Source organism: Entelurus aequoreus, linkage group LG20 (assembly GCF_033978785.1).
Source record: "Entelurus aequoreus isolate RoL-2023_Sb linkage group LG20, RoL_Eaeq_v1.1, whole genome shotgun sequence".
Lineage (NCBI taxonomy): Eukaryota > Metazoa > Chordata > Actinopteri > Syngnathiformes > Syngnathidae > Entelurus > Entelurus aequoreus.
This window is the reverse complement of record NC_084750.1, coordinates 14,502,206-14,528,398: the sequence shown is the minus strand read 5'-3', so window position 1 is coordinate 14,528,398 and position 26,193 is coordinate 14,502,206. Positions and strand designations below refer to the sequence as shown.

The 26,193-nt window shown below is 38.4% G+C and overlaps 2 protein-coding genes across 5 annotated transcripts; one reads left to right on the top strand and one right to left on the bottom strand.

The window, feature by feature from the left end:
* On the bottom strand, positions 1 to 25,709 carry fam133b (family with sequence similarity 133 member B). Of its 4 annotated transcripts, none has more exons than XM_062029411.1 (11): positions 25,555 to 25,709; positions 14,827 to 14,924; positions 10,489 to 10,567; positions 10,340 to 10,426; positions 10,242 to 10,274; positions 10,035 to 10,109; positions 6,454 to 6,552; positions 2,712 to 2,753; positions 2,511 to 2,632; positions 527 to 675; positions 1 to 451 (listed from the first exon to the last, which is right to left on the bottom strand). In XM_062029411.1, exons 1-10 carry the CDS (start codon positions 25,576 to 25,578, stop codon positions 549 to 551), a joined length of 786 nt encoding a protein of 261 aa, XP_061885395.1. In that variant the 5' UTR covers positions 25,579 to 25,709; the 3' UTR covers positions 1 to 451; positions 527 to 548. The 4 variants fall into 4 exon arrangements, with proteins under 4 accessions (XP_061885395.1, XP_061885397.1, XP_061885396.1 ...); XM_062029413.1 differs by having other exon boundaries at positions 527 to 577; positions 2,546 to 2,632; XM_062029412.1 differs by having other exon boundaries at positions 2,712 to 2,750.
* On the top strand, positions 16,064 to 19,712 carry LOC133635590 (E3 SUMO-protein ligase ZBED1-like). Its single transcript, XM_062028815.1, has 3 exons — positions 16,064 to 17,221; positions 17,652 to 18,271; positions 18,444 to 19,712. Exons 1-3 carry the CDS (start codon positions 16,363 to 16,365, stop codon positions 18,855 to 18,857), a joined length of 1,893 nt encoding a protein of 630 aa, XP_061884799.1. The 5' UTR covers positions 16,064 to 16,362; the 3' UTR covers positions 18,858 to 19,712.
* Positions 25,710 to 26,193: the final 484 nt, after the last annotated feature.

The following is a 26,193-nucleotide window of genomic DNA, read 5'->3' as shown; positions in this document are numbered from 1 at the left end:
TGGTGGCTACAACATGAGTTTATTCACGAGGGTTCATACATTGCACTGCTGTGCCACGACAAACGGAAGTGTGTTTTATCTTACAGGTCCAACTTCAATATGAGGCTGGCGTGACATCGAGGTTTCAGCATACGGAGCAACTGGGAAGAAGGAAGCAGCAGCAGCTACTGGAGGAAGCAAAGTGAAACTGCTCAAAAAAAGGGATAGTTCAGTCAGTAGGAACATCCGTGGCACATGCACTCAAAAGTCTAAAAAAGATATGCACATGATTCAGCGAGGAGTTGCCACTGATTTAACCCTACTGTGCCTGGTGTCCAAAATGTGGTGTCAAAAAAACAAAAACAACGTTGCACAGCTAGTCCGCCTCAGAGTTGGACTGAGACACCGCCTTCCTCTTCTTTTTGCCGCTGTGCTTCTTGTGCTTCTTTTTCCTCTTCTTCCTGGATTTGTCCTGTGGGTTCACAACGAGGTGTCAACTGAAGCAGATTGTTTCAATCTTGAGTCGACGGGATTCAAAAGGTCTTACTGGGATTTTCTCCTTTTCCTCGCTACTTCTCTTTTTCTTCTTGGCTTCCGCCTGGCACAGAAAAATGAAACCACACAAACGAGGAAGTCGTGCAATGCAGCAACATTAAAACAAAAAGCAGCTGGAATTCACAAGAATTGAAACTTAAAGGCCTACTGAAACCCACTACTACCGACCACGCAGTCTGATAGTTTATAAATCAATGATGAAATCTTAACATTATAACACATGCCAATACGGCCGGGTTAACTTATAAAGTGACATTTTAAATTTGCCGCTAAACTTCCGGTTCGAAACGCCTCTGAGGATGACGTATGCGCGTGACGTAAACCGGCGAACACGGGTATGCCTTCCACATTGAAGCCAATACGAAAAAGCTCTGTTTTCATTTCATAATTCCACAGTATTCTGGACATCTGTGTTCGTGAATCTGTTTCAATCATGTTCATTGCATTATGGAGAAGGAAGCCGAGCAAGCAAAGAAGAAAGTTGTCGGTGCGAAATGGACGTATTTTTCGAACGTAGTCAGCCACAACAGTACACAGCCGGCGCTTCTTTGTTTACATTCCCGAAAGATGCAGTCAAGATGGAAGAACTCGGATAACAGAGACTCTAACCAGGAGGACTTTTGACTTGGATACACAGACGCCTGTAGAGAACTGGGACAACACAGACTCTTACCAGGATTACTTTGATTTGGATGACAAAGACGCAGACGTGCTACTGTGAGTATGCAGCTTTGGCTTTTTTTGCGTATGTACGTAACTTTTTTAAAATATATAAGCTTTATGAACCTTGGGTTAGGTGAACGGTCTTTTGGGCTGAGTGATTGTGTGTGTTGATCATGTGTTTGAATTGTATTGGCATGTTCTATGGAGCTAGGAGCTAGCAGAGGAGCTAGGAGCTAGCATAACACGTACCGTACCGTACGTGCGCGTCACGTACGTAACTTTTTAAAAATATATAAGCTTTATGAACCTTGGGTTAGGTGAACGGTCTTTTGGGCTGAGTGATTGTGTGTGTTGATCAGGTATTTGAATTGTATTGGCGTGTTCTATGGAGCTAGGAGCTAGCAGAGGAGCTAGGAGCTAGCATAACAAACACGCAGGTGTTATTATGCAGGATTAATTTGTGGCATATTAAATATAAGCCTGGTTGTGTTGTGGCTAATAGAATATATATATGTCTTGTGTTTATTTACTGTTGTAGTCATTCCCAGCTGAATATCAGGTACCGTGAGTATGCAGCCTTGGCTGCTAAACATTCGATAACTTGACCGTATGTGCGCGTCACGTACGTAACTTTTTAAAAATATATAAGCTTTATGAACCTTGGGTTAGGTAAACGGTCTTTTGGGCTGAGTGATTGTGTGTGTTGATCAGGTGTTTGAATTGTATTGGCGTGTTCTATGGAGCTAGGAGCCAGCAGAGGAGCTAGGAGCTAGCATAACAAACACGCAGGTGTTTTTATGCAGGATTAATTTGTGGCATATTAAATATAAGCCTGGTTGTGTTGTGGCTAATAGAGTATATATATGTCTTGTGTTTATTTACTGTTGTAGTCATTCCCAGCTGAATATCAGGTCACCCCCGGCTCTCACAGCATCTTCCCTATCTGAATAGCTTCAACTCCCCACTAGTCCTTCACTTGCACTTTACTCATCCACAAATCTTTCATCCTCGCTCAAATTAATGGGGAAATTGTCGCTTTCTCGGTCCGAATCTCTCTCACTTCATGCGGCCATCATTGTAAACAATAGGGAACTTTGCGTATATGTTCAACTGACTACGTCACGCTACTTCCGGTAGGTGCAAGCCTTTTTTTTTTATCAGATACCAAAAGTTGCAATCTTTATCGTCGTTGTTCTATACTAAATCCTTTCAGCAAAAATATGGCAATATCGCGAAATGATCAAGTATGACACATAGAATAGATCTGCTATCCCCGTTTAAATAAAAACAATTCATTTCAGTAGGCCTTTAAATTGCTGTCCCCGTTAAAAAAAAACGAATGACTTACAAATTCTTCTCCTGCCGACTCTGCAGAAGACTTGGAGGAGGAGTCTTTGCGCTCGGTTTTTGTTTTCCTGCGATGGTTCTTGCCGTCCTATGCAACACAACATTCAGCACCTTTGCCAAAGAAGAACCAACTTCAAATGGACCTGCATAAAATGTAAACACTTTACCTTCTCGTTATCACCCTCCTCCTTCATTCTCTTCTTTTTCTTCTTGGAGGAAAAAAAAACAAAAAAACAACTTGACAGCCTGTTGCTCTTTTCATGAACAAATACACGTCAGTCTTTACCATAATAATAATAATAGATTATTTACATTGAACAAACAACCTCAAAGTGCTACAGTGTATTAAACAAATAAAATAAAAAGATAACAAAAATAAATAAAAACTAGAACTAGCACGCATACATCTAAAAAAAGGCTTTTATAAAAAGAAGGGCTTTAAGTAGAGATGTCCGATAATATCGGTCTGCCGATATTATCGGCCGATAAATGCGTTAAAATGTAATATCGGAAATTATCGGTATCGGTTTTTTATTATCAGTATAGGGTTTTATTTATTTATTTATTTTTTATTAAATCCACATAAAAAACACAAGATACACTTACAATTAGTGCACCAACCCAAAAAACCTCCCTCCCCCATTTACACTCATTCACACAAAAGGGTTGTTTCTTTCTGTTATCAATATTCTGGTTCCTACATTATATATCAATATATATCAATACAGTCTGCAAGGGATACAGTCCGTAAGCACACATGATTGTGCGTGCTGCTGGTCCACTAATAATACTAACCTTTAACAGTTAATTTTACACATTTTCATTAATTACTAGTTTCTATGTAACTGTTTTTATATTGTTTTACTTTCTTTTTATTCAAGAAAATGTTTTTAATTTATTTATCTTATTTTATTTTATTCATTTTTTTAAAAAGTACCTTATCTTCACCATACCTGGTTGTCCAAATTAGGCATAATAATGTCTTAATTCCACGACTGTATATATATCGGTTGATATCGGTATCGGTTGATATCGGTATCTGTAATTAAAGAGTTGGACAATATCAGCATATCGGATATCGGCAAAAAGCCATTATCGGACATCTCTAGTTTTAAGCCTTTTTTTTTAAAGCATCCACAGTCTGTGGTGCCCTCAGGTGGTCAGGGAGAGCGTTCCACAGACTGGGAGCGGCGGAGCAGAAAGCCCGGTCTCCCATACATTCATTTATTTGTGGCGGCCCACCATGAATACATTTGGACCGCAGCTAATACATTTATTTACCCTCGCTCACAAACACGTTCCGTAAAGTAGTCGCATTCCAAAATGGAATAAACTAATTCTTGTCCTCAAGTTCCACACACAGTACCCCATAATTTTAAATTTTTGCAAATTTATTAAAAAATAACAAAACTAATAAATCACATGTACAGGCCAAAAGTTTGGACACACCTTCTCATTCACAACACAACTGATGGTCCCAACCCCATTGACAAAGCAAGAAATTCCACTATCCACCCTGATAAGGCATACCTGTAAAGTGAAAACCATTTTAGGTGACTACCTCTTGAAGCTCGTGGAGAGAATGCCAAGAGTGTGCAAAGCAGTAATCAGAGCAAAGGGTGGGGAGATTTGGACAATGTGCTAATTGTTATGCTTTAAGTTACAAGCTAACATTTGAGTTACAAGCGTCCCTGCCATTAGTCACAGTGAACCCCTTAAGATTTGCCCAACACATCTGGACAGTGCTGAGAAGAAGTGACTGATATTCATTGAATTAAAGAAAGAAATGGTCAAAAACATAATCGAGCATGTAGATGGGTAACTGTGTTGTTTTTGGGGCCGAGCACCTATTGAATTGATTTTTAGTCATTTCTAATGGGCGACGCTGATTTGAGACACAAGTGAGTTAGGAGCTCCCTCACAGAACCAATTAAGCTTGTAAGTTGAGGTACTACCGTATTTTCCGCACTATAAGGCGCACCTAAAAACCTCCAATTTTCTCAAAAGCTGACAGTGCGCCTTATAATCCGGCGCCTTATATATGGACCAATATTGAGCCACAACAGGTCTCGCAACTACGAGATGCATAAAGTAACCCCAGCCTCTACTGTAGCGTCTATTCCAGGGGTCACCAACGCGGTGCCCACGGCCACCAGGTAGCCCGTAAGGACCAGATGAGTAGCCCGCCGGCCTGTTCTAAAAATAGCTCAAATAGCAGCACTTACCAGTGAGCTGCCTCTATTTTTTAAATTGTATTTATTTACTAGCAAGCTGGTCTCGCTTTGCCCAACATTTTTAATTCTAAGAGAGACAAAACTCAAATGGAATTTGAAAATCCAAGAAAATATTTTAAAGACTTGGTCTTCACTTGTTGAAATAAATTCATGAATTTTTTGACTTTGCTTCTTATAACTTTCAGAAAGACAGTTTTAGAGAAAAAATACAACCTTAAAAATGATTTTAGGATTTTTAAACACATATACCTTTTTACCTTTTAAATTCCTTCCTCTTCTTTCCTGACAATTTAAATCAATGTTCAAGTAAAAACACATTTTTATTGTAAAGAATAATAAATACATTTTAATTTAATTTTTCATTTTAGCTTCTGTTTTTTCGACGAAGAATATTTGTGAAATATTTCTTCAAACTTATTATGATTAAAATTCAAAAACATTATTCTGGCAAATCTAGAAAATCTGTAGAATCAAATTTAAATCTTATTTAAAAGTCTTTTGAATTTCTTTTAACATTTTTGTTCTGGCAAATCTAGAAGAAATAATGATTTGTCTTTGTTAGAAATATAGCTTGGTCCAATTTGTTATATATTCTAACTAAGTGTAGATTGGATTTTAACCTATTTAATCAAAATTCTAAAATTGTCTTAATCAGGAAAAATTACTAATGATGTTCCATAAATTATTTTTGTAAGTTTTTCTCTTCTTTTTTTCGGTTGAATTTTGAATTTTAAAGAGTCGAAATAGAACATAAACTATGTTTCAAAATTTAATTGTCATTTTGTTCGTGTTTTCTCCTCTTTTAAACCGTTCAATTAAGTGTAAACATCATTAATTATTAATAATAACATAGAGTTAAAGGTAAATTGAGCAAATTGGCTATTTCTGGCAATTTATTTAAGTGTGTATCAAACTGGTAGCCCTTCGCATTAATCAGTACCCAAGAAGTAGCTCTTGGTTTCAAAAAGGTTGGTGACCCCTGGTCTATTCTATGCGCCTTATAATGCGGTGCGCCTTATATATGAACAAAGTTTTAAAATAGGCCATTCATTGAAGGTGCGCTTTATAATCCGGTGCGCCTTATAGTGCGGAAAAGACGGTACCTTATTCTCTTCTCAGTGAGCAGTGGCTTCAAATGTATTTTCTATAGGGCTGTCAAAGTTAAGGTACGCAATTAATCACGTAAAATGATGGCATTAATCATGTATAAACGCAGTTTTGACCGCACATGCGTATGGTTGGTTACCTGAAAGGCGTCGCCGGGACTTTAGATAAGACCGTTACCAAATTCTGAACAAATAAATGAAACATGAAAACAAAAAAATCATGTATGACATTCTGACAGTAAAAAAGCATTTGTCAAAATATTGGGGTCTTTTTTCAGGTTAATTTAAATTATGCAAGCAAGTAATTAATTAAATAATCAAAATTAAATCGTGTGATTAATCGGATTATAAAAATGTTTTGTTTGTCGGCAATAATTACTTAACAGTTTTTGTTTTGCTTTTCATGTTTTAAGCCTATTTTTTGCCTCTCCCACGGAGATGATTAAAAAAAAACCTGCACATGTTTAATGCCAATTATGTAAATAAGACCATGACATCACCCCCACAGGTGGATTACAGTTCTATGGGAAACATTGAGGTATTATTTTTTTTATTTTTTTTTTACAGACCTTTCTTTCTGGCTCCGATTCTGCTTCAGAGTCATCTGACGCTCTCCTGGCCGACGACCTCTTCCTTTTACGTTTTTTCTTCACCGGCTTCTTTTCGTCCTGTACAAAAACACACAAACAAAATGTTCAGATGTGGAGAGTATTCACAGTTGTGAAGTTTCCCATCAATATCTTGTTTTCTTTCAATCATTGACACTTTTTCCATTTTAGTGCAAAAATCTCATGATATAAATAAAGACTGCCTGACCCCAAAATGTTTAGCACCTCGACCAAACTAAGCGAATATGTAAGAGCCTCCCATTGGATGAACTGTGGCGAACTGCTGGTTATTTCACCCTAACTAGTGCAGTGTGTAGATTGTCATTTGTTAAACCACCATGTGGGGAATACACATTTTGTGTGAGAATGACAAAACATTTTAGGAGAGATTGCTGAAACTTCTACAATCGGTTTAACAACTGCCAAATGTATTGTTACGAAGTGAAAGCAACTTTGCCCAAAATACAAGATCTTGGCCAAAAATGTATTCAACTCTTGCTAAAAGTAAACATTGTGACATCGCAGAAACCTGTGGAAATGCTGCTATAATGAAAGCTAAAGACAACAAGCAAAGGATGTACCGATCGATCGGCCACTAATCAGTATCGGACAATTTTCATGAAAGAGTACATTGTCGATTAATGCAATTCAATGCCGATCACAAACACCGATCCCTTCTGGATGCCACTGCATTGATTTCTAGGCCCCAAGCTGACTGGCAGCTAACTGTATCTCATACACCACAGGGGTCAAACTCAAGGCCCGGCCAGCCACATCAATTTGTGTGGCCCCTGAAAGCGTGGGAATAATATGTGCAAATAAAGTACCTTAACTTTTCTTAATAAATGCCATCCATCCATTTTCTACTGCTTATTCCCTTCGGGTTCGCGGGGGGCGTTGGAGCCTATCTCAGCTACAATCGGCGGAAGGCGGGGTACACCCAGGACAAGTCGCCACCTCATCACAGGGCCAACACAGATAGACAGACAACATTCACACTCACATTCACACACCAGGGCCAATTTAGTGATGCCAATCAACCTATCCCCAGGTGCATGTCTTTGGAGGTGGGAGGAAGCCGAATTACAAAAATAAATGTACTGCGTACAATTACATATATTTACACTTTAATCACCTCTAATAATGAAACAAAATATTATATCATTTCAAAACAATGTTATTGTTCAAATAAAGGTAACTACTTAAATGTGTGCTTGACTTATGATTTTAAAGCAAGTAATCCAACAAACTGTTCATGTAAAAATTTAACAGTAAATTGTTTTACTGTTAAATTGACTACTCAGTGGCCTAGTGGTTAGAGTGTCCGCCCTGAGGTGGGTAGGTTGTGAGTTCAAACCCCGGCCGAGTCATACCAAAGACTATACAAGTGGGAGCCATTACCTCCCTGCTTGGCACTCAGCATCAAGGGTTGGAATTGGGGGTTAAATCACCAAAAATGATTCCCGGGCGCGACCACCGCTGCTGCCCACTGCTCCCCTCACCTCCCAGGGGGTGATCAAGGGTTATGGGTCAAATGCAGAGAATAATTTCTTCACACCTAGTGTGTACACGTGTGACAATCATTGCTACTTTAACTTTAACAGTAAAATCCACTTTCAATATAGAGTAATAATAAACTATAAAACACAAGAACCGTACATTTTACAGTATAAAAAACTGGCATTAATTTTTACGTAAAAAAAAACAGTGGTACCGTTTTTCCATTTAATTTAATTTTGTGTATTTTTTTAATTTTATATGCTGTAAAAAAAAACAAAAAATGCGAATGTTACAGTATTGTGGCGACTGAGCTGACAGTTTTATACAGTACAATATAGAGATTTGGTTTTGTACAGCGTATGTAAAAAAAAGACAGATAATTATTCATGTTTTATATATACACATTTATATTCATACAGTATATTATCCCTTCTGTTGCTAGATATCTCGAGATGTACGTTGTAATATGTATACCGTATTTTCCGCACCATAAGCCGCACCTAAAAAACAAAATTTTTCTCAAAAGCTGACAGTGCGGCTTATATATGGATTAATATTAATATTTATTTTCATAAAGTTTAGGTCTCGCAACTACGGTAAACAGCCGCCATCTTTTTTCCCCGTAGAAGAGGAAGCGCTTCTTCTTCTACGGTAAGCAACCGCCCCCATAGAAGAGGAAGCGCTTCTTCTTCTACGGTAAGCAACCGCCAAGGTGAGCACCCGCCCCCGTAGAAGAAGAAGCGCGCGGATATTACGTTTCATTTCATTTGTGTGTTTCTGTAAAGACCACAAATGTCTCCTACCAAGAGACACGCGTACAAGGTTCCACTGACTTTTGATATTCCTGTGAACCGCACTGTGGATACAACGGGAGCACATACGGTGAATATTCGCACCACAGGGAATGAGAAGTCGTCCTTCACCGTGGTTCTAGCTTGCCATGCTAACGGCCAGAAACTTCCACCCATGGTGATATTCAAAAGGAAGACCTTGCCAAAAGAGAACTTTCCAGCCGGCGTCATCATAAAAGCTAACTGGAAGGGATGGATGGATGAAGAAAAAATGAGCGAAGAGACTGGGTGACTTTTTCCACGCAGCTCTGTTCCCTGTTGATCTATGACTGCATGCGCGTCCACATCACAGATGGTGTCAAAAAACAAGTGAAGCACACCGAAGAAGAAGAATTCGAGGGATTTGTGGATGAGTAATAACTTCAGAAAGTGAGCTTTAAATGTTTATTTTGTGTGAGCAACGTTGAGTTATTGATGTTGCTATTGCTCTGCACTATTTTGAGTGTTACTATTTTTGTGATTGCACATTTGCACATTACATTTTGGGAGTGAACAGAGTTGTTAGAACGCTGGTTTGTAATATATTATTAAAGTTTGACTGACCTATCTGACTGTTTTTTTGACATTCCCTTTAGCGTAGCGTAGGTGCGGCTAATAGGTAAACAAAGTTTTGAAATATGCCATTCATTGAAGGTGCGGCTTACAACACGGGGCGGCTTATGGTGCGGAAAATACGGTATGTGCTTTGCTATGGAGGTTTTTTTTCCCACTCCAGACTGGGCCCCCTTAGGAGCCCAGTCTAAATTGTATTTTTTTACTCTTCCTTCCCAAGCGTTTACCTTTTTCCCATCTTTTACGGGGCGCTTTGTGGCGACCCATCAGCATTCCTGTTCTGTAACCCTGTACACTGTTTGTTTGTCTAGTCTTAAACGGGTTTGTGCTGAAAACAAAGTTTTGTTGTACTTGTGCAATGACAATAAAGACCTACCTATTCACTGTTCAAAGCGGCCCTCTGAGGGCAACCATAACTGCGACGTGGCCCTCAATGAAAACGACACGCCTGTCATACAAAGTGTGGATCTGCTCCCCGAGAGTAAATGAATGACAATCACCTCCATTACGGCACATCAATTGGATTAATTGTCCAGCCCTAGTGTACGACAAGCTACTTTTCTGGAAGGTTAGGAGGGTGCATCGCCTCAGCAGCATGACCCAGGCGTCATGGTTACCTCGGTATGACATTCGGCTTACCTCATCTTCGGATTCTGAGGAGGAGCTGCTGGAGGAATCAGAACTCGATGAGGAGGAGGAAGAAGATGAAGAATGCTTGACCAAAACACAATGAAAGCGGGGTTCATTAGATTTGAGGGAACTTGCTTGGTTGACTTAAAAGGTCAGTACGGACAGCAAAAAGGAAAAGAAGCAGAGTGAATACAATACTATAGGTCTCCCCCTCACCCTACTGCACTTCTTCTTCTCTCTCTTCTTTTTCTGGGGACAGATGAAAAGCCAGCATGAGACATGAAGAATAACATAGTTGTGGCGTTTAAACACACCTCTGTTGCCTTTTTGTCCTTTTCTTTGTCCTTGTCGCTCCCGCCCATCAGCTTCTCACGGTTCTTCGCCAGCTCTTTCTTCCATCTCTGTAAGAATTTCAACAAGAGTTTGCTTATGACGGAACACTTTCATCCAACAAGATGCAAACCTCGTTCATCTTGTCCTCAAAGTCAGCTAAGGCTCGCGAGCCCTTCTTCTTCTTCTCCAGCTGCTCCTTTAACTCTTCCCTGATGAAGACACAATTAACTGTTTTTATCTTCAATTAACTTTAAAAGAAAGCTCAGGCTAGGCTAAAAGAAACATAATGCTCACTGTTGAAACCTTCTAAATGTCAGAGATGAAGTTCCCTAATTACACAAAAAACTCAAAAATTGGATGTTATAGTACATGGGTGTCCAAACTTATCGACGGGGGACGCATTAGGCTAAAAGAATTTGTATTGTCCCACCCACACAACCATCTGATTGGTTACACAAAAAGTGGTAACAGCCAATCAGCAGTGCGTATTCAAAGCGGTAACAGCCAATCAGCAGGGCGTATTCAGAGCGCATGTAGTCAGCGCTTCAGCGTCATGCAGATAGGTGTTTAGCAGGTAAGCATCAGGCAGCATACTCTCCCCAAATTAAAATAAACACCTCCCAGTCAACTACTAGTAACATCACTATGAGCCCGTTGACCTTCTAGAAACTTAAACTGCAGCTCAGCTCGCTCGCAGTCCTGGCTTGAGGTGAAGGCTAATTAGCTTTTAGCGTAGCGTTAGCTCATTTTGCAGTGTGTGTGCGTGTAGTCTCCCTTATTGCTTTTGTACTATTTTTTCAGCTATAGTTACATTAATCATTAGTAATGTAGCAGCCTAGTTTTGAATAGCAGGGTCCCTGCTATCACATGTTGATACATAATGTTTTACATAATAAAAATCAACTACATGCTTCCCATATGCTGTAATAAATTATGCATGATGAGTTGACTTGTAACTGTTTAATGTTGCACTTTTTATATGTAGGAGAAAAGTTTTTTTATTTTATTTAATCTGAGCAGCAACTTAAGGCAGTTTAATGTTGATTAACGTGGGCAGAATTATTATAGTGTTCCCAATGTTAAAAGGATAAAGCCATTGTTTACAAATTTGGTAAATAAAAAACCAAATAATTTATATTTTGTTGTTTTCTTACTGTACCGAAAATGAACCTAACCGTGACCTCTGAACCGAGGTACGCACCGAACTGAAATTTTATATATATATATATATATATATATATATATAGGCCAAACATTTGGACATACCTTGTAATTTGAATGTGTTTTCTTTATTTTCATGACTACCGTAATTTCCGGACTATAAGCCGCACCTGACTATAAGCCGCACCAGCTAAATTTAGGGGAAAATACAGATTGCTCCATATATAAGCCGCACCCGACTATAAGCCGCAGGGTTTTGATGTGTAATTAGCGTAGTATATAGGGGTTCCTGCTACCACGGAGGGGATTGTCGGGACAGAGATGACTGTTTGGGAACGCAAAGCGTCCCATTTATTAACAATAAATCTTTCAATCATTCAATCAAACTTTCACATCTTTGACATGGCGAACAGCATTCGTGCAGAGTACAAATAATACAACGGTGCAAAGTAATACAAAGTGCTCGCCTGTACGTTATCAAAATAACCAGCCTACCGGTATATGAAAAGTCAGTCTTTAATCATTGTGTCATCGTCTTCCTCCTGCGTACTAAAACCACCCAAATCCTCTTCGTCGGTGTCGGAGAAGAACAGGCCGTATATAAGCCGCACCCTTGTATAAGCCGCAGGGACCAGAACGAGGGGAAAAAGTAGCGGCTTATAGTCCGGAAATTACGGTACTTACATTGTAGAGTGTCACTGAAGGCATCAAAACTATGACACCTGTGAAGTGAAAACCATTTCAGGTGACTACCTCTTGAAGCTCATGGAGAGAATGCCAAGAGTGTGCAAAGCAGTAATCAGAGCAAAGGGTGGCTATTTTGAAGAAACTAGAATATAAAACATGTTTTCAATTATTTCACCTTAATTTGTTAAGTACATAACTCCACATGTGTTCATTCTTAGTTTTGATGTGACAATCTACAATGTAAATAGTCATGAAAATAAAGAAAACACATTGAATGAGAAGGTGTCCAAACTTTTGGCCTGTACTCTATATCCACATACATATACCTGTATATAATGTGTGTGTGTATGTGTAGCCTATATGTAGATTTAGGTGTACATGTTATATTAATATAATGGATATATAATTAATATCGGATATTAAGAGTATGTAAAAGTTTGACTCCTACCTTGTTTACTTATGTGACGACCGCCATAAAGTTTTGTAATCAATCAGAAATATCAAGCAGCTAAAATGCGCCAAACATGGATAAGTGTGGAGAGAGTGTTTTACATTTTCCCATAATGCACCTGTAATGGTGCATTGTAATGTAGTGTAATTTTTACATTTGTATAGTGTTTAAACCTTTTTCACTGAATTTTCCACAAAAGTTTGTGTTATGTGTGACCATGTGTGTTGACTTTCTGTGTTGGTTGAATTTTGTTTTATGCCATGACTTGGGAAGGTTGTTTGGAATGTGTCATATAAGTATATGATGTGCTGATTTCCATTCAAAGTACAATTCATGGTCAACAACCTCATATACTCACATAGTCCACAAAATAGCAGCAAATTTGCAACATGCAGACCGTTAGGTATTTAAAATTAATTTGACCGTGGTGCGACTCCTTATAGAACTTAAGACGTCTTGCGGGCCAAATTGAAACTGGCGGGCCGCACTTGAACAACAGGCCGTAGTTTGGACACCCCTGTTGTAGTAGGTCTGCAAAAAAAGTTATGATTTCCGTTAACACTAATGTGATATAATTTCTAAATATCATTGTTTTAATTTCATTTTACTTAACGAGCTGCATCACAAACAATACTCTTATTTAACTTAAGACCTGCACCGTTGTTAACATGACAGCCTTAAAAAATATATACCACCAATGAAGTATGTTAGAAAGACAATTGGAAGTTTATCTAAAGCAGAACATAATTATAGTAATAGTAATATAATAGTGTGATTTCTTTAAAACTAAATAGCCCTGAACATAATACTGTAGTGTGCGTGTGCAAAGAAAAATTGTTCCAGAAAATCACAATATGAATTCAATTGTAATTCACATTTTTTGTAGAATCATCTGTTAGCATATATTACTAAATCAAAAGGTAAAGTTGAAACTTATAAGCAAATATCTAAAACATACGTAAAAAGTATGTCTCCTAAGTCACAACGAGCTTCCAAGATTGAACCGTCATGTGGAAATGCTGCACTCAGTTTAGCAGAATGAGATCAATAATTCTGTTATTTTACACAACTTATTCCAAAAACAGTGTTTTGCAAGGCAGTGCCAATATGACGTCATAATATAATTTGCATAATTGACTTTGACGTATGCATTTATTTCAAAAGCAAATATTTTTATTTAAAGACAAATCCGTGTTATTAGTATCAACAAATATTTTCTTGTTAAAATAATTAATTTTGCTGTGCTTTTCAATTGTTACTGCTTATGTTATTGCTACAATGTTACACAAACTGCACTTTGTACATCCCTCCCTGGTTTATTTACATATATTATTCTGCCCTCCCTTGAATGTTGGAATATAGTTTGGCAGATACGTAAACAATGATTTGAGTTAGAGATGGAAAAACATCTTGAAGTTGTTTATTGATAGACTAGACTTCGCAATGAAGTTACTTTACAACTAGACACACAAAGGAAAGTACATTATTATACACATGGAGTGCACATATATGTAGAAATCATGTTAAATCATTAATACCGTTTGGTATAAACTGGAAAAAAGCAATGTAACCATACAGGAGAAAGGTTGGCTCTTATCCCGCTAGCTTAATGCTAACCTACAATGGACGAGCCTATCGACAGGCTAACGAACATTAGCATCACAATCATTCTAGACTTGTACAAACGTTAAATTACATTTTAACTAATTTTTAAAAAAATAAAACAGCAAATTAATTTTTACTTACAGGCATATAGTCACCAAACTGTGTAAATCAATAAATAAAGTGTAAAGTAAATACATGTAAGGAGCGTTAAAATGTGAGAATACAAAGCTGATATGTACAACTTATTTATTTAAATCAGGTTTTTATTGTTTTTACATTGGTTAATTTAGTTTACACTTATGTGAGCTGTTAAACAGTTTTTCCTGTAACTTATGAAACTGTTTTTTAATGGTAACAATTTCAACAGTCTTTAAGTTGTTGATTTAATTTATTTTATTTTATTTAGCCTTTATTTAACCAGGTAAAATCCCATTGAAATCAAAGATCTCTTTTCCAATTAAATGTCCATTATTCAAGATGTCAAAACACATTTTTAAATCCAAACAATTGCTGCAGTCAGTTACAGCACATACTTAAGAATACAAGTGTTTCTGGTGCACCCACCATGTTGGCCGAGGTCTGCCTAAATAATCCTGTATGGTTGGTCCAGAGTTCTGTACCGGGCCCCTGGATCGTGCAGCAGCAATAGGATTAACGTAAGCCTAGAATGCAGAAAAAAACAAAACAAAAACATCAGACACTGAACACAGATGTAACAATGTAAATACAAGCAAAGTGTACTTGAATAACAGAATGGGTAACGATAACATTCTGCCAGGGGCCCAACTGTGGACTTGTGGTTAGCGTTTGAACATTACAGTCTGGTGATTCAGGTTTGAAATCCTGTTGGAGCATCCGTGTGTGGAGTTTGCATGTTCTTCTTGTGTGTGCATGCTTCCCCTCACACTCCAAAAACATGTTCATTAGTGACTCTATTGCCCATTGATGGATGTCTATATGTACAATCTGATTGACAGGATGTACCGTACATCTCATCTGAAGTCAGCTGGGATAGGCTCCAGCACACCTGTGACTAGGGATGGGTACTGAATCCTGTACTTTTTTGGCACCGACTGAATCCCGCCGGTCCTACCGGGCACCGATTCACATAAAATCCAACGGTGCCACGTTTCAATGTCTGGGTTGCACGTGACGTTACACCCGGTTGCCGACGCAGCCAGCTCTTCACACTTTGGCATTTAGCGAAATACCCTTTTTAGTGCAAAAAATTTGCCAAACGACCACTTTGGTGCTGCCAAAAATTGATTTCAAGTAATATTTTGATATTGACACATCTTATCTCTGCACATTCAACTACAATACCCTTATGGGCAATACATATACCAAAATCAAGTACCTACTGTACTGTTTACTTGTTGAAATACCCTTTTCAGAGGTAAAAACTACCCAAACGGCCACTTTGCTGCTGCCAAAAATTTATTCCAGATAATGTTTTGATACTGACATCTTAACTCTGCATAATGTACTAGAATACCCTTATGGGCATTACCGTACATATATTAAAATAAAGTACCTACTGTACTGTTTACTTGTTGAAATACCCTTTTTAGAGCTATAAACTACCTAAACGGCCACTTTGCTGCTGCCAAAAATTGATTCCAGATAATGTTTTGACACTGACAACATCTTATCTCTGCATAATGTACTAGAATACCCGTATGGGCATTGCATATATTAAAATCAAGTACCTACTGTACTGTTTACTTGTTGAAATACCCTTTTTAGAGCAAATATCTACCCAAACTACCACTTTGCAGCTGCCAAAAATGTATTTCAAGTAGGGCTGAACGATTTATCGTTTTCAGATCGAAATTGCGATTTCAGAAGTCTCAATCTTGAGATCGTGAAGGCTTCGGTTTTAGACGAACGTTATTTAGCTCTCCTGGCTGACATGTCTGTTGTGTATATGCAGCCTGCTCGTGCTACTCTCATGCCTTGTCAAACTCACCAATCAGAAGTGGTAAACTACTTGTGAGCAGGGCATGCCGTCACGCTAACCAATCAGAGGCGGCCATTGACGAGGCTACCGCGTACACGCCCACTAACAACTTTGGTGAAGAAACAAACGTCCTGGAGGAAATGGCTGCTGCCGCCGGGTCAGAAGTGGAGGAGGATTTAGTTTTAATACAGAAGAAGAGCAGCACGTCTGTCATTTGGGACTACTTCGGTTTCGAAACTTCAGATGTGCATCAGAAACAGGTACTTTGTAAAACTTGTCGGGCCAAAGTCGCCACATCCCAAGGCAACACGACTAATTTATTCCGGCACTTGAAAAATCACCACCGGCAGTTACACGACGAATGTATGACCAAAAAGTCCGGTAAAAAGTCAACCCCGAGCGATTCAGCCCATTGTAGCAAACAAACCACAATTACAGCGTCGTTTGCCAGTATAACTCCTTATGAGAAGAGCAGCCGCAGGCACAAGGAGATAACGACCGCCATAACACACTACATTGGCAAAGACATGGTGTCTGTTAACACCGTTACCAAAGAGGGATTTCAAAACCTCCTCCACACGCTGGACAGAAGATACAAGATTCCCTCCCGCACCTATTTCAACCAGGTCGCCATCCCACAGCTTTACGCCGAGTGCAAGGAAAAAGTGGAAAGAGAGGTGAAAAATGTGCTTTATTACGCCACAACTACCGATATGTGGTCAAGCAGAACAAGCGAACCGTATCTTAGCTTGACCTTGCATTACATAAATGACGACTTTGAGTTGAAAAGTCGCTGCCTGCAGACAGCATACTTTCCCATGGATCACACAGGAGAGAATATCGCCCTCGGATTAAGAGAGTGTCTAGCAAGCTGGGGTCTGAAAGAGGAGGACCAGACGTGCATCACAACTGACAATGGAGCAAACGTCGTCAAAGCTGTGCAGCTTAATCAGTGGACCAGGCTTCAATGTTTTGGCCACAGGCTACATCTTGCAATTGGTAAGTGTGTGTGTGTGTGTGTGTGTGTGTGTGTGTGTGTGTGTGTGTGTGTGTGTGTGTGTGTGTGTGTCTCTGTCTCTGTCTCTGTCTCTGTCTCTGTCTCTGTCTGTGTGTGTATGTCTGTGTTTTTGTTGTTGTTTGTTTTTGTTTACTTAGAATATTTTTGTACATTTGAGACATGCTAGAATGTAGCTAATGATGGTACAGATTTAATGTGATGGGTGCTTGTTGCCTTCAGTATAGTCAGTATAGTTTTTCTCTTAATGTTTTTCTTTAAATCCCTTACAAATTAAAAATTATAATAACAGATTTATAATCAATATTAGATGATGAATAATGATGAATAATGTGTTATGTGCTTTTGATTATTGCTTTACCCTCTGTTGTCTATAATATGGTTTTCTATATTCTTTTTTCCCCTCTTGTCCAGAAAATGCTGTTAAAGATGATGTAAGAGTTAAACGGGCAACAGGACTCTGCAAGCAGCTGGTTGGACATTTCTCACATAGCTGTAAAAAGAAGGCCGCACTGAAAAAGGCACAGCAAGAATTGAAGATACCGGAGCACTCACTGATTACAGAGTGTCCGACGAGGTGGGGCTCACGACAGAGGATGATTGGGAGGGTGTTGGAGCAGAGTAAGGCGTTGTCTCAGGTTCTATCTGAAGACAAGAAGACACGTCACCTGGTCCCCACTTGGCAGGACACAGATGTCCTTGAGTCATTAAACAATGCCCTTGGCCCTCTTCAGGAGTTTACTGATGCCCTGTCCGGTGAAGCCTATGTAAGTGTGTCCTACCTGAAGCCAGTCCTCCATCTCCTGAGGACATCGATCCTGACTGTAGACAAAGACGACCCAGATCTTACCAGGGACATAAAGTCAAGAGCTCTTCGCTATATTGAAGATAAATACAGCGACCCAGCCACACAGGAGCTACTAGATATTGCTTCGTTCCTTGATCCTAGATTCAAAACTGACTACATAAGAGCAGAGAATGTCCCAGACATCAAAGAAAGAGTGAGGATCGAAATGGAACAGGTGGCACGAAAGGTGACTTGTCCTGTTTCTATGTGTAGTTTAGTAATACAAAATGCCACATCAATACAAGTGATATGTCTTATTACATTTATTGGCATTTTTTAATGTTTACATAGAATGCTCAATTGCTCAAAATGACATCAGCCTGCAAAATTTTGACAGCTCTCATCTCTGTGTTTTGCAGGAAAAGAGGGCCCGTGTCAGCACTACAGAGGCCATGCCCCAGGGTGCAGCAGAGGCAGAGCCATCTACTGTGGGGAAGGGAAAGCGGTCATTGGGCAGCTTCTTCAAGAGCAGACCGTCTGTGCCTCCTCCTTCCACCACCATGCAGTTGGAGGATGCCATTAATGCAGAGCTGAACAGCTACCTGATAACTCCTACAATTGATGGAGAGGACAATCCCCTGGCCTGGTGGAGAGTGCACAATGTTAACTTTCCATGGTTGAGCAAACTGGCTCGCAAGTTTCTGTGCATACCAGCCACCAGTTCACCATCAGAAAGATTGTTTAGTGCTAGTGGCAATGTTGTCACATGTCAGCGCTCATGTCTTAAACCATCAAAGGTTGACATGCTAGTTTTCTTGACCAAAAATCTGTGAAGAGTGATGTAGAGATGTCAGGGAAGCAAGTATTATTGTTAAAGTACTTTTTAGATTGTGTTTGTTCTGCACTTTACCCTGACTTGTGGTGTCAGTTTTTGTAAAAAAAAAAAAAGATAAATGCTAGTTTTCAGGAATATTATGTTCTATTGTTAACAGAATAGATGTGCAATATTTGGGTGCTGCTAAGCGGTAAATGAATGACCCACCTATTTTAATGTCTGACATATTTTTCAGAAGGGCAGAGGTTGGGTCATTTTGTTTTTGTAATAGTATTTTCTTTATTACCATTACTTTTCAATTTCACTTTAAAATATTGTTCAGGTTTCTTCCAGGGTTGAATAAAGTACTTGAATTGCTGCTATAGATGTTGATAGGCTAGCTCTCTTGAGCCATAAAAGACTGACCTACCTACTTGAGTATAAGACTGTTTACATAAGGTCAGGATCCTTTTTTTCCTTTATTGAAGTTGTTGAATTTTGTTTTTCTTATTATATATTAAGCATTGCTTTTTGTGTTGGAATTGTTTTGTATTTTATTTAACTTAAACTTTTTTATTTATCTTAACATAATTAAGGTTTTTGTACTGGTTTTAGTTCTTTAGTTTTAATAACTGCTGTTGGTCAAGAACTTTGGAGAATGTACATGCATGTTTCTTAATAAATACATGTTTGAAGCAATTCTTACCTTTTAGTATTCATCCTTGCATTACATAGCATTTAATGTTTTCATGGTATATCATTTTTTGTCATGTTTTAAATCTGTTACTGTTACTGAAGCTTGATTTGAAAAGAAATCGTGAGTCAAAATCGAAATCGCAATTTCTGTCAGAAAAATCGTGATCAGATTTTTTCCTGAAATCGTTCAGCCCTAATTTCAAGTAATATTTTGATAATGACACATATTATCTCTGCATATTTTACTAGAATACCCTTATGGGCATTACATATATCAGAATCAAGTACCTACTGTACTGTTTACTTGTTGAAATACCATTTTTAGTGCAAATATCTACCCAAACGGCCTCTTTGCTGCTGCCAAAAATGTATTCCAGATAATGTTTTGACACTGATATCTTATCTCTGCATAATGTACTAGAATACCCTTATGGGCATTACATATATCAAAATCAAGTACCTACTGTACTGTTTACTTGTTGAAATATTCTTTTCAGAGGTAAAAACTACCCAAACGGCCACTTTGCCGCTGCCAAAAATTTATTCCAGATAATGTTTTGACACTGACATCTTATCTCTGCATAATTTGACTACAATACTTATGGGCATTACATATATCAAAATCAAGTACCTACTGTACTTTTTACTTGTTGAAATACCCTTTTTAGAGCTCAGATCTACCCAAACGACACTTTGCTGCCGCCAAAAATTGATTTCAAGTAATATTTTGATACTGACTCATCTTATCTCTGCATAATTTACTAGAATATCCTTATGAGTATTACATCTATCAGAATCAAGTACCTACTGTACTGTTTACTTGTTGAAATACCCTTTTCAGTGCAAATATTTACCCAAACGACCACTTTGCTGCTGCCCAAAATTGATTTGAAGGGTATTTCAACAAGTAAACAGTACAGTAGGTACTTGATGTTGATATATGTAATGCCCATAAGGGTATTCTAGTACATTTTGCAGATATAAGATGTCAGTGTGAAAATATTATCCGGAATCAATTTTTGGCAGCAGCAAAGTGGTCGTTTGGGTAAATTTTAGCTCTAAAAAGGGTATTTCAACAAGTAAACAGTACAGTAGGTACTTGATTTTGATATATGTAATGTCCATAAGGGTATTCTAGTAAAATATGCAGAGTTAAAATGTGACAGTATCAAAATATTACCTGAAATACATTGTTGGCAGCAGCAAAGTGGTCATTTGGGTAGATTTTTGCTCTAAAAAGGGTATTTCATCAAGTAAACAGTACAGTAGGTACTTGATTTTGATATATGTAATGTTCATAAGGGTGTTCTAGTAAAATATGCAGAGATGAGATGTGTCAGTATCAAAATATTATCTACAATACATTTTTGGCAGCAGCAAAGTGGTAGTTTGGGTAAATTTTAGCTCTAAAAAGGGTATTTCAACAAGTAGACAGTACAGTAGATACTTGATGTTGATATATGCAATGCTCATAAGGGTAAAATATGCCTGTTTAAATATCAAAATATACGTTGGATCACTTTTTGCAATATTACAGAAGAAAATTTGTCATGAATGAATACATCCAAACACTTTATAAATATGTATTATGTGCAGGAAGAAATAACAGTTACAATTGTATGTATCTTCCAAACAAGAAAGAGGTTTTATCACATCAACATGGGACTAACAACACTCCTTTAAATCTCATCAACACCACAGAAAAGGCAAACTGTCATTTTCCGGACACGATAAAGTCTTAAATAATGTCAAACACATTTGAATTTCTTACCATGAATTGATTAACGTGGACCCCGACTTAAACAAGGTGAAAAACTTATCCGGGTGTTACCATTTAGTGGTCAATTGTACGGAATATGTACTGTACTGTGCAATCTACTAATACAAGTTTCAATCAATCAATCAAAACGTAGCGTTATAACCACGAAGATACCACAACACAATTCATCCTCTCATCATATTACAGAAAAGAGCAGTGCGGATCATTCACAACGTTGGTTATTTAGAACATACTCATAATCTGTTTATGCAATCAAAGTTGCTCAAATTTGAGGACCTTGTTAAATACAATACATTAATAATATTATATAAAGCATTTAACAAATTATTGCCGCCTAATCTACAACGTTTTTTTTATAAGACGAGTGCAGACTCATAATTTGAGAGGCTTTGGATATTTCTCATTGCCGAGAGCTCAAACCACTCGTAAACGTTTTTGTGTGTCTGTATGCGGAGTAAAACTATGGAACAAACTGGACTTACAACACAAGCAATGCCAAACTATTAATCAATTTAAACTATTATACAAACATGGGGTCTGGTTCAAATATAGAGATGAGGGTCTTTAATTTTGTTATACTCAAAGTGTTAACATGTGCTCAATGTTTCCTTACCATTATTGCTATGTTGTCTATTACCATTATTGCTATGTTGTCTATTACCATTATTGCTATGTTGTCTATTACCATTATTGCTATGTTGTCTATTACCATTATTGCTATGTTGTCTATTACCATTGTTGCTATGTTGTCTATTACCATTGTTGGTATATTCATTATTCCTACATTGTTGATACAAATGATTGTTACTGTGTAATAATTATTGTTAGCTGTGGTAATGCCACTATGATACAACATCTGTATTACAATCCTTGAACAAAGTAAGAGTGAAACTCATGTGAATAATCACTGAATGGAGAACTGGGGGTGGGATTAAATAAATTATCTTCCTACCACTCCCTTTCAGGCAAAACTGGACAATCATGCATTACATACTATACATTACCTTTTGCGCTATATTAATTTATATTATTATGTGTTGTCAACTTTGTACTTTTTTTAAAAATTATTATTATTATTTTTGTATGTCATTGCCTGAAATAAATAAATAAATAAATGAATAAAATGAATGAACTGAAAGTGTTTGTCTCACACCAAGTAATCGGCGGTGCGCGCTCCGCGAAGGGAATCAATTTTTGGCAGGCAATCACATTTTGCCACATCACCGGTATCTGGGAATCGATACCGTATCGTTTCAAATGTGAACGTAAACATCCTTCCCTGCGACCTTCAAAAGACATAAAAAATAGATGGATGGATCATTCACGTTAATACAAAAAATCTAAAATAAGCGATCTTCAACGCTTTTTAGTTGTTATTTATCATTCCAATTGGTAAGATAAGAAACGCCCATATATTTATTAAAAGCCGCGATAGACCACGCCTGTCCGTGAACGCAACACCAGCAATGTCAGCAACACATTTCCTACATTTACCCGCAACATTGTCTGATAACGTTTGGTTATTTACGAATATTTTGCTAAATATTATGTTGAATATTTAGCATATTAAACATAATGGATGCTAAGCAGAGTTGGGTAGTAACGCGCTACATTTACTCCGTTACATCTACTTGAGTAACTTTTGGGATAAATTGTACTTCTAAGAGTAGTTTTAATGCAACATACTTTTACTTTTACTTGAGTATATTTATAGAGAAGAAACGCTACTTTTACTCCGCTCCATTTATCGACATTCAGCTCGCTACTCGTTACAGATTTTTATCGATCTGTTAATGCACGCTTTGTTTGTTTTGGTTTGTCAGACAGACCTTCGAAGTAGGATCTATGCATGCCTGCGTTTAACCAATCAAATGCAGTCACTGGTGACGTTTGACTCCGTTTCACCAATCAGATGCAGTCACTGGTGACGTTTGACTCCGTTTCACCAATCAGATGCAGTCACTGGTGACGTTGGACTCCGTTTCACCAATCAGATGCAGTCACTGGTGACGTTTGACTCCGTTTCACCAATCAGATGCAGTCACTGGTGATGTTTGACTCCGTTTCACCAATCAGATGCAGTCACTGGTGACGTTGGACCAATCAAACAGAGCCAGGCGGTCACATGACCGTCACACGTGGACCCCGACTTAAACAAGTTGAAAAACTTGTAGGTGAGGGCCGACATCCGGGCAACTGAGCTACATACGGGTTCTTCGAGCCATAGCAACCTGACTGGCGTTGAAAACAAACCGTTGCCATTACTCTTTAACCTGTCAACCTACGCTGATTAAACCCGTCATTCTGCCTCCAAAATGCCGAAAAACTGTGTTGTTGTTGGTTGTGCTAACCACAACTGGAAACAGGGAAAACAAAGGTTGTATTTTGTTCTGCCAAAGCGCGATAAAAGCCCACAGAGACGAGACAAATGGCTCGCAGCTTTACACCGGGAAAACGAGGACGGTTCTCACTGGAGTCCCCCAAAGTCCCGGGTCGTGTGTTCGGATCACTTCGTTTCTGGTAAATATAAGGAACAAAAATCCACCTTCTTAACCACAACTTGGCTATACCGTCCGTGCTAATGTTGTACTTGTTGAATTTGTACCTTATCACGTTCGACAGCTGAAGTTGTTGTTGTACAAAAATAACATGCGGTATATACTATATAGTCTATAGCCTAGCTAGCTATTTTCGAAAACCGGTTTCGTTTAAATTTGCACTTAACAGTTGGGTTTTTAAAAACCAATAGACCCTATAATTTTCACGTTGCCATTTAATCAACTTTTCAAGACAGTAGCAAAATGCTGTCTGCAAGACTTTTCAATACAAAGACATATTTTGTACATTATTCGCCTGCTGTACTGTGCCTTCATGAGGCTACAACTTACAAGGACCAGGCTACTAGGGGTCAGTCTGCTTTATTTTGGGGTTTTTTGCCGGACATTCCAGTATTATTTACCCGTAATCTTGGTATTACTTTCCTTATTAGGTTATTTTGCCACCTCCCCCTTCTCTGTTTAAACTCTTCTTTGTTGTACTTAAACAATACATGTAGCCCTCAAATCTCTCAATATTTTATACACTAACACTTGATCTTGTTGCTGATAACTTCCGCGTCTCTTTCTTAGTAGCGTGCAGGCTAAGCTAACTAGCAAGCTAAGCTAAGCCTGAGAAGCTTTAAAGTTCACTGAGACGAGTCTGACGCAAATAATACATTTTCGTTTTTTCACACGATATGCGAATAAGTAAAAATGCGTAAATGAAGGATTAAACGCCGACTTCCAAGCCACAACGCTCGTTAAATGCTTTTTCTGTCAATGCTGTGTTCGCTGTGAGCTGGTTTGTTTTCAACGAATTCCTGGTTGCTAGGGGATTGGTAGGCGGAAGTGACGTAGGTCCGCCCTCACCTATTGGGGTGTTACCATTTAGTGGTCAATTGTGTGGAATATGTACTGTACTGTGCAATCTACTAATACACGTTTCAATCAACCAATCAAAACGTAGCGTTACAATAACCACGAAGATAAAGTGTTTGTCTCACACCAAGTTATCGGCAGGCAATCACATTTTGCCACGTCACCGGTATCCGGGAATCGATACCGTATCGGTTCAAATGTGAACGTCGCCATCCCTCCCTGCGACCTTCAAAAGACATAAAAAATAGATGGATGGATCATTCACGTCAATACAAAAAATCTAAAATAAGCGATCTTCAACGCTTTTAAGTCGTCATATTTAATATTCCAATTGGTAAGAAAAGGAACGCCCATATATTTATTAAAAGCCTAAATAGACCACGCCTGTCAGTGAACGCAACACCAGCAATGTCAGCAACACATTTCCTACATTTACCCGCAACAATGTCTGACAACGTTCGGTTATTTACGAATATTTTGCTAAATATTATGTTTGATATTCAGCATATTAAACATAATGGATGCTAAAAGACGGGATAAAGCGAGATGTTAGCGTCATCTACTTCTTCTATGCGCTCCAGTGCAGCTGACATCAACATCGCGATAACATTCTTAATAACACTTTTCTAATCAGAAATAAGTGTTAATAGCTCGGTTTCGATACTAATTGCTGGTATTCGGTTAATTGAATCGCGATAACGAGCGGGCCTAGCATTAGCATTAGCATTAGCACTCGCTAGCCGTCCGCGGGCTTGTGTTGTGTTTAGCGCAGAACAACAAATGAACATGTCGCATGTATTCAGTGTACCGTTGGAAAAACTCACCACTCGGTTGTCTCTCTTGCCCATTTTCGACTCATTTATGGGACGAGCAGGGAGTAAAGAGGACAGTCATTTGTGTTGTCCTGCCATTATACGTCCACATCTAACAAGGAGCTTTTTCTTGACACGTCTTCTTCGGACCCTGGGAACGGACCAGCCCGAGGCCCTGGTTGGTACACCGCCGCCCCCCTCAGGTTGAATTTATATTGCAGCCACATTGATTTCAAAAACCTTGCTGGTCACAATTCAAAAGTGCCGATTTGTCATCACTGTAGAATTATTAAATATGTTTACCATGAATTGATTAACGTGGACCCCGACTTAATCAAGTTGAAAAACTTATTGGGGTGTTACCATTTAGTGGTCGATTGTACGGAATATGTACTGTACTTTGCAATCTACTAATAAAAGTCTCAATCAATAAATCAAAGCAGTGATTTTCAACCTTTTTTTCATTAAAAAAAATACGGCGGCACACCACCAGCAGAAAAGGTAAAAAAAATTAAACTCCACCAGGTTGTCGTGCCTTATTTTGAGTTTGTTGTTGTTTCTTTGGTGTAGTGCTTTATTTAGTTCCTGTCTTGCGCTGTTATTTTGGTGACCCTTCCTGTTTTGTTGGTGTTTCACGCCTTCCTTTGAGCG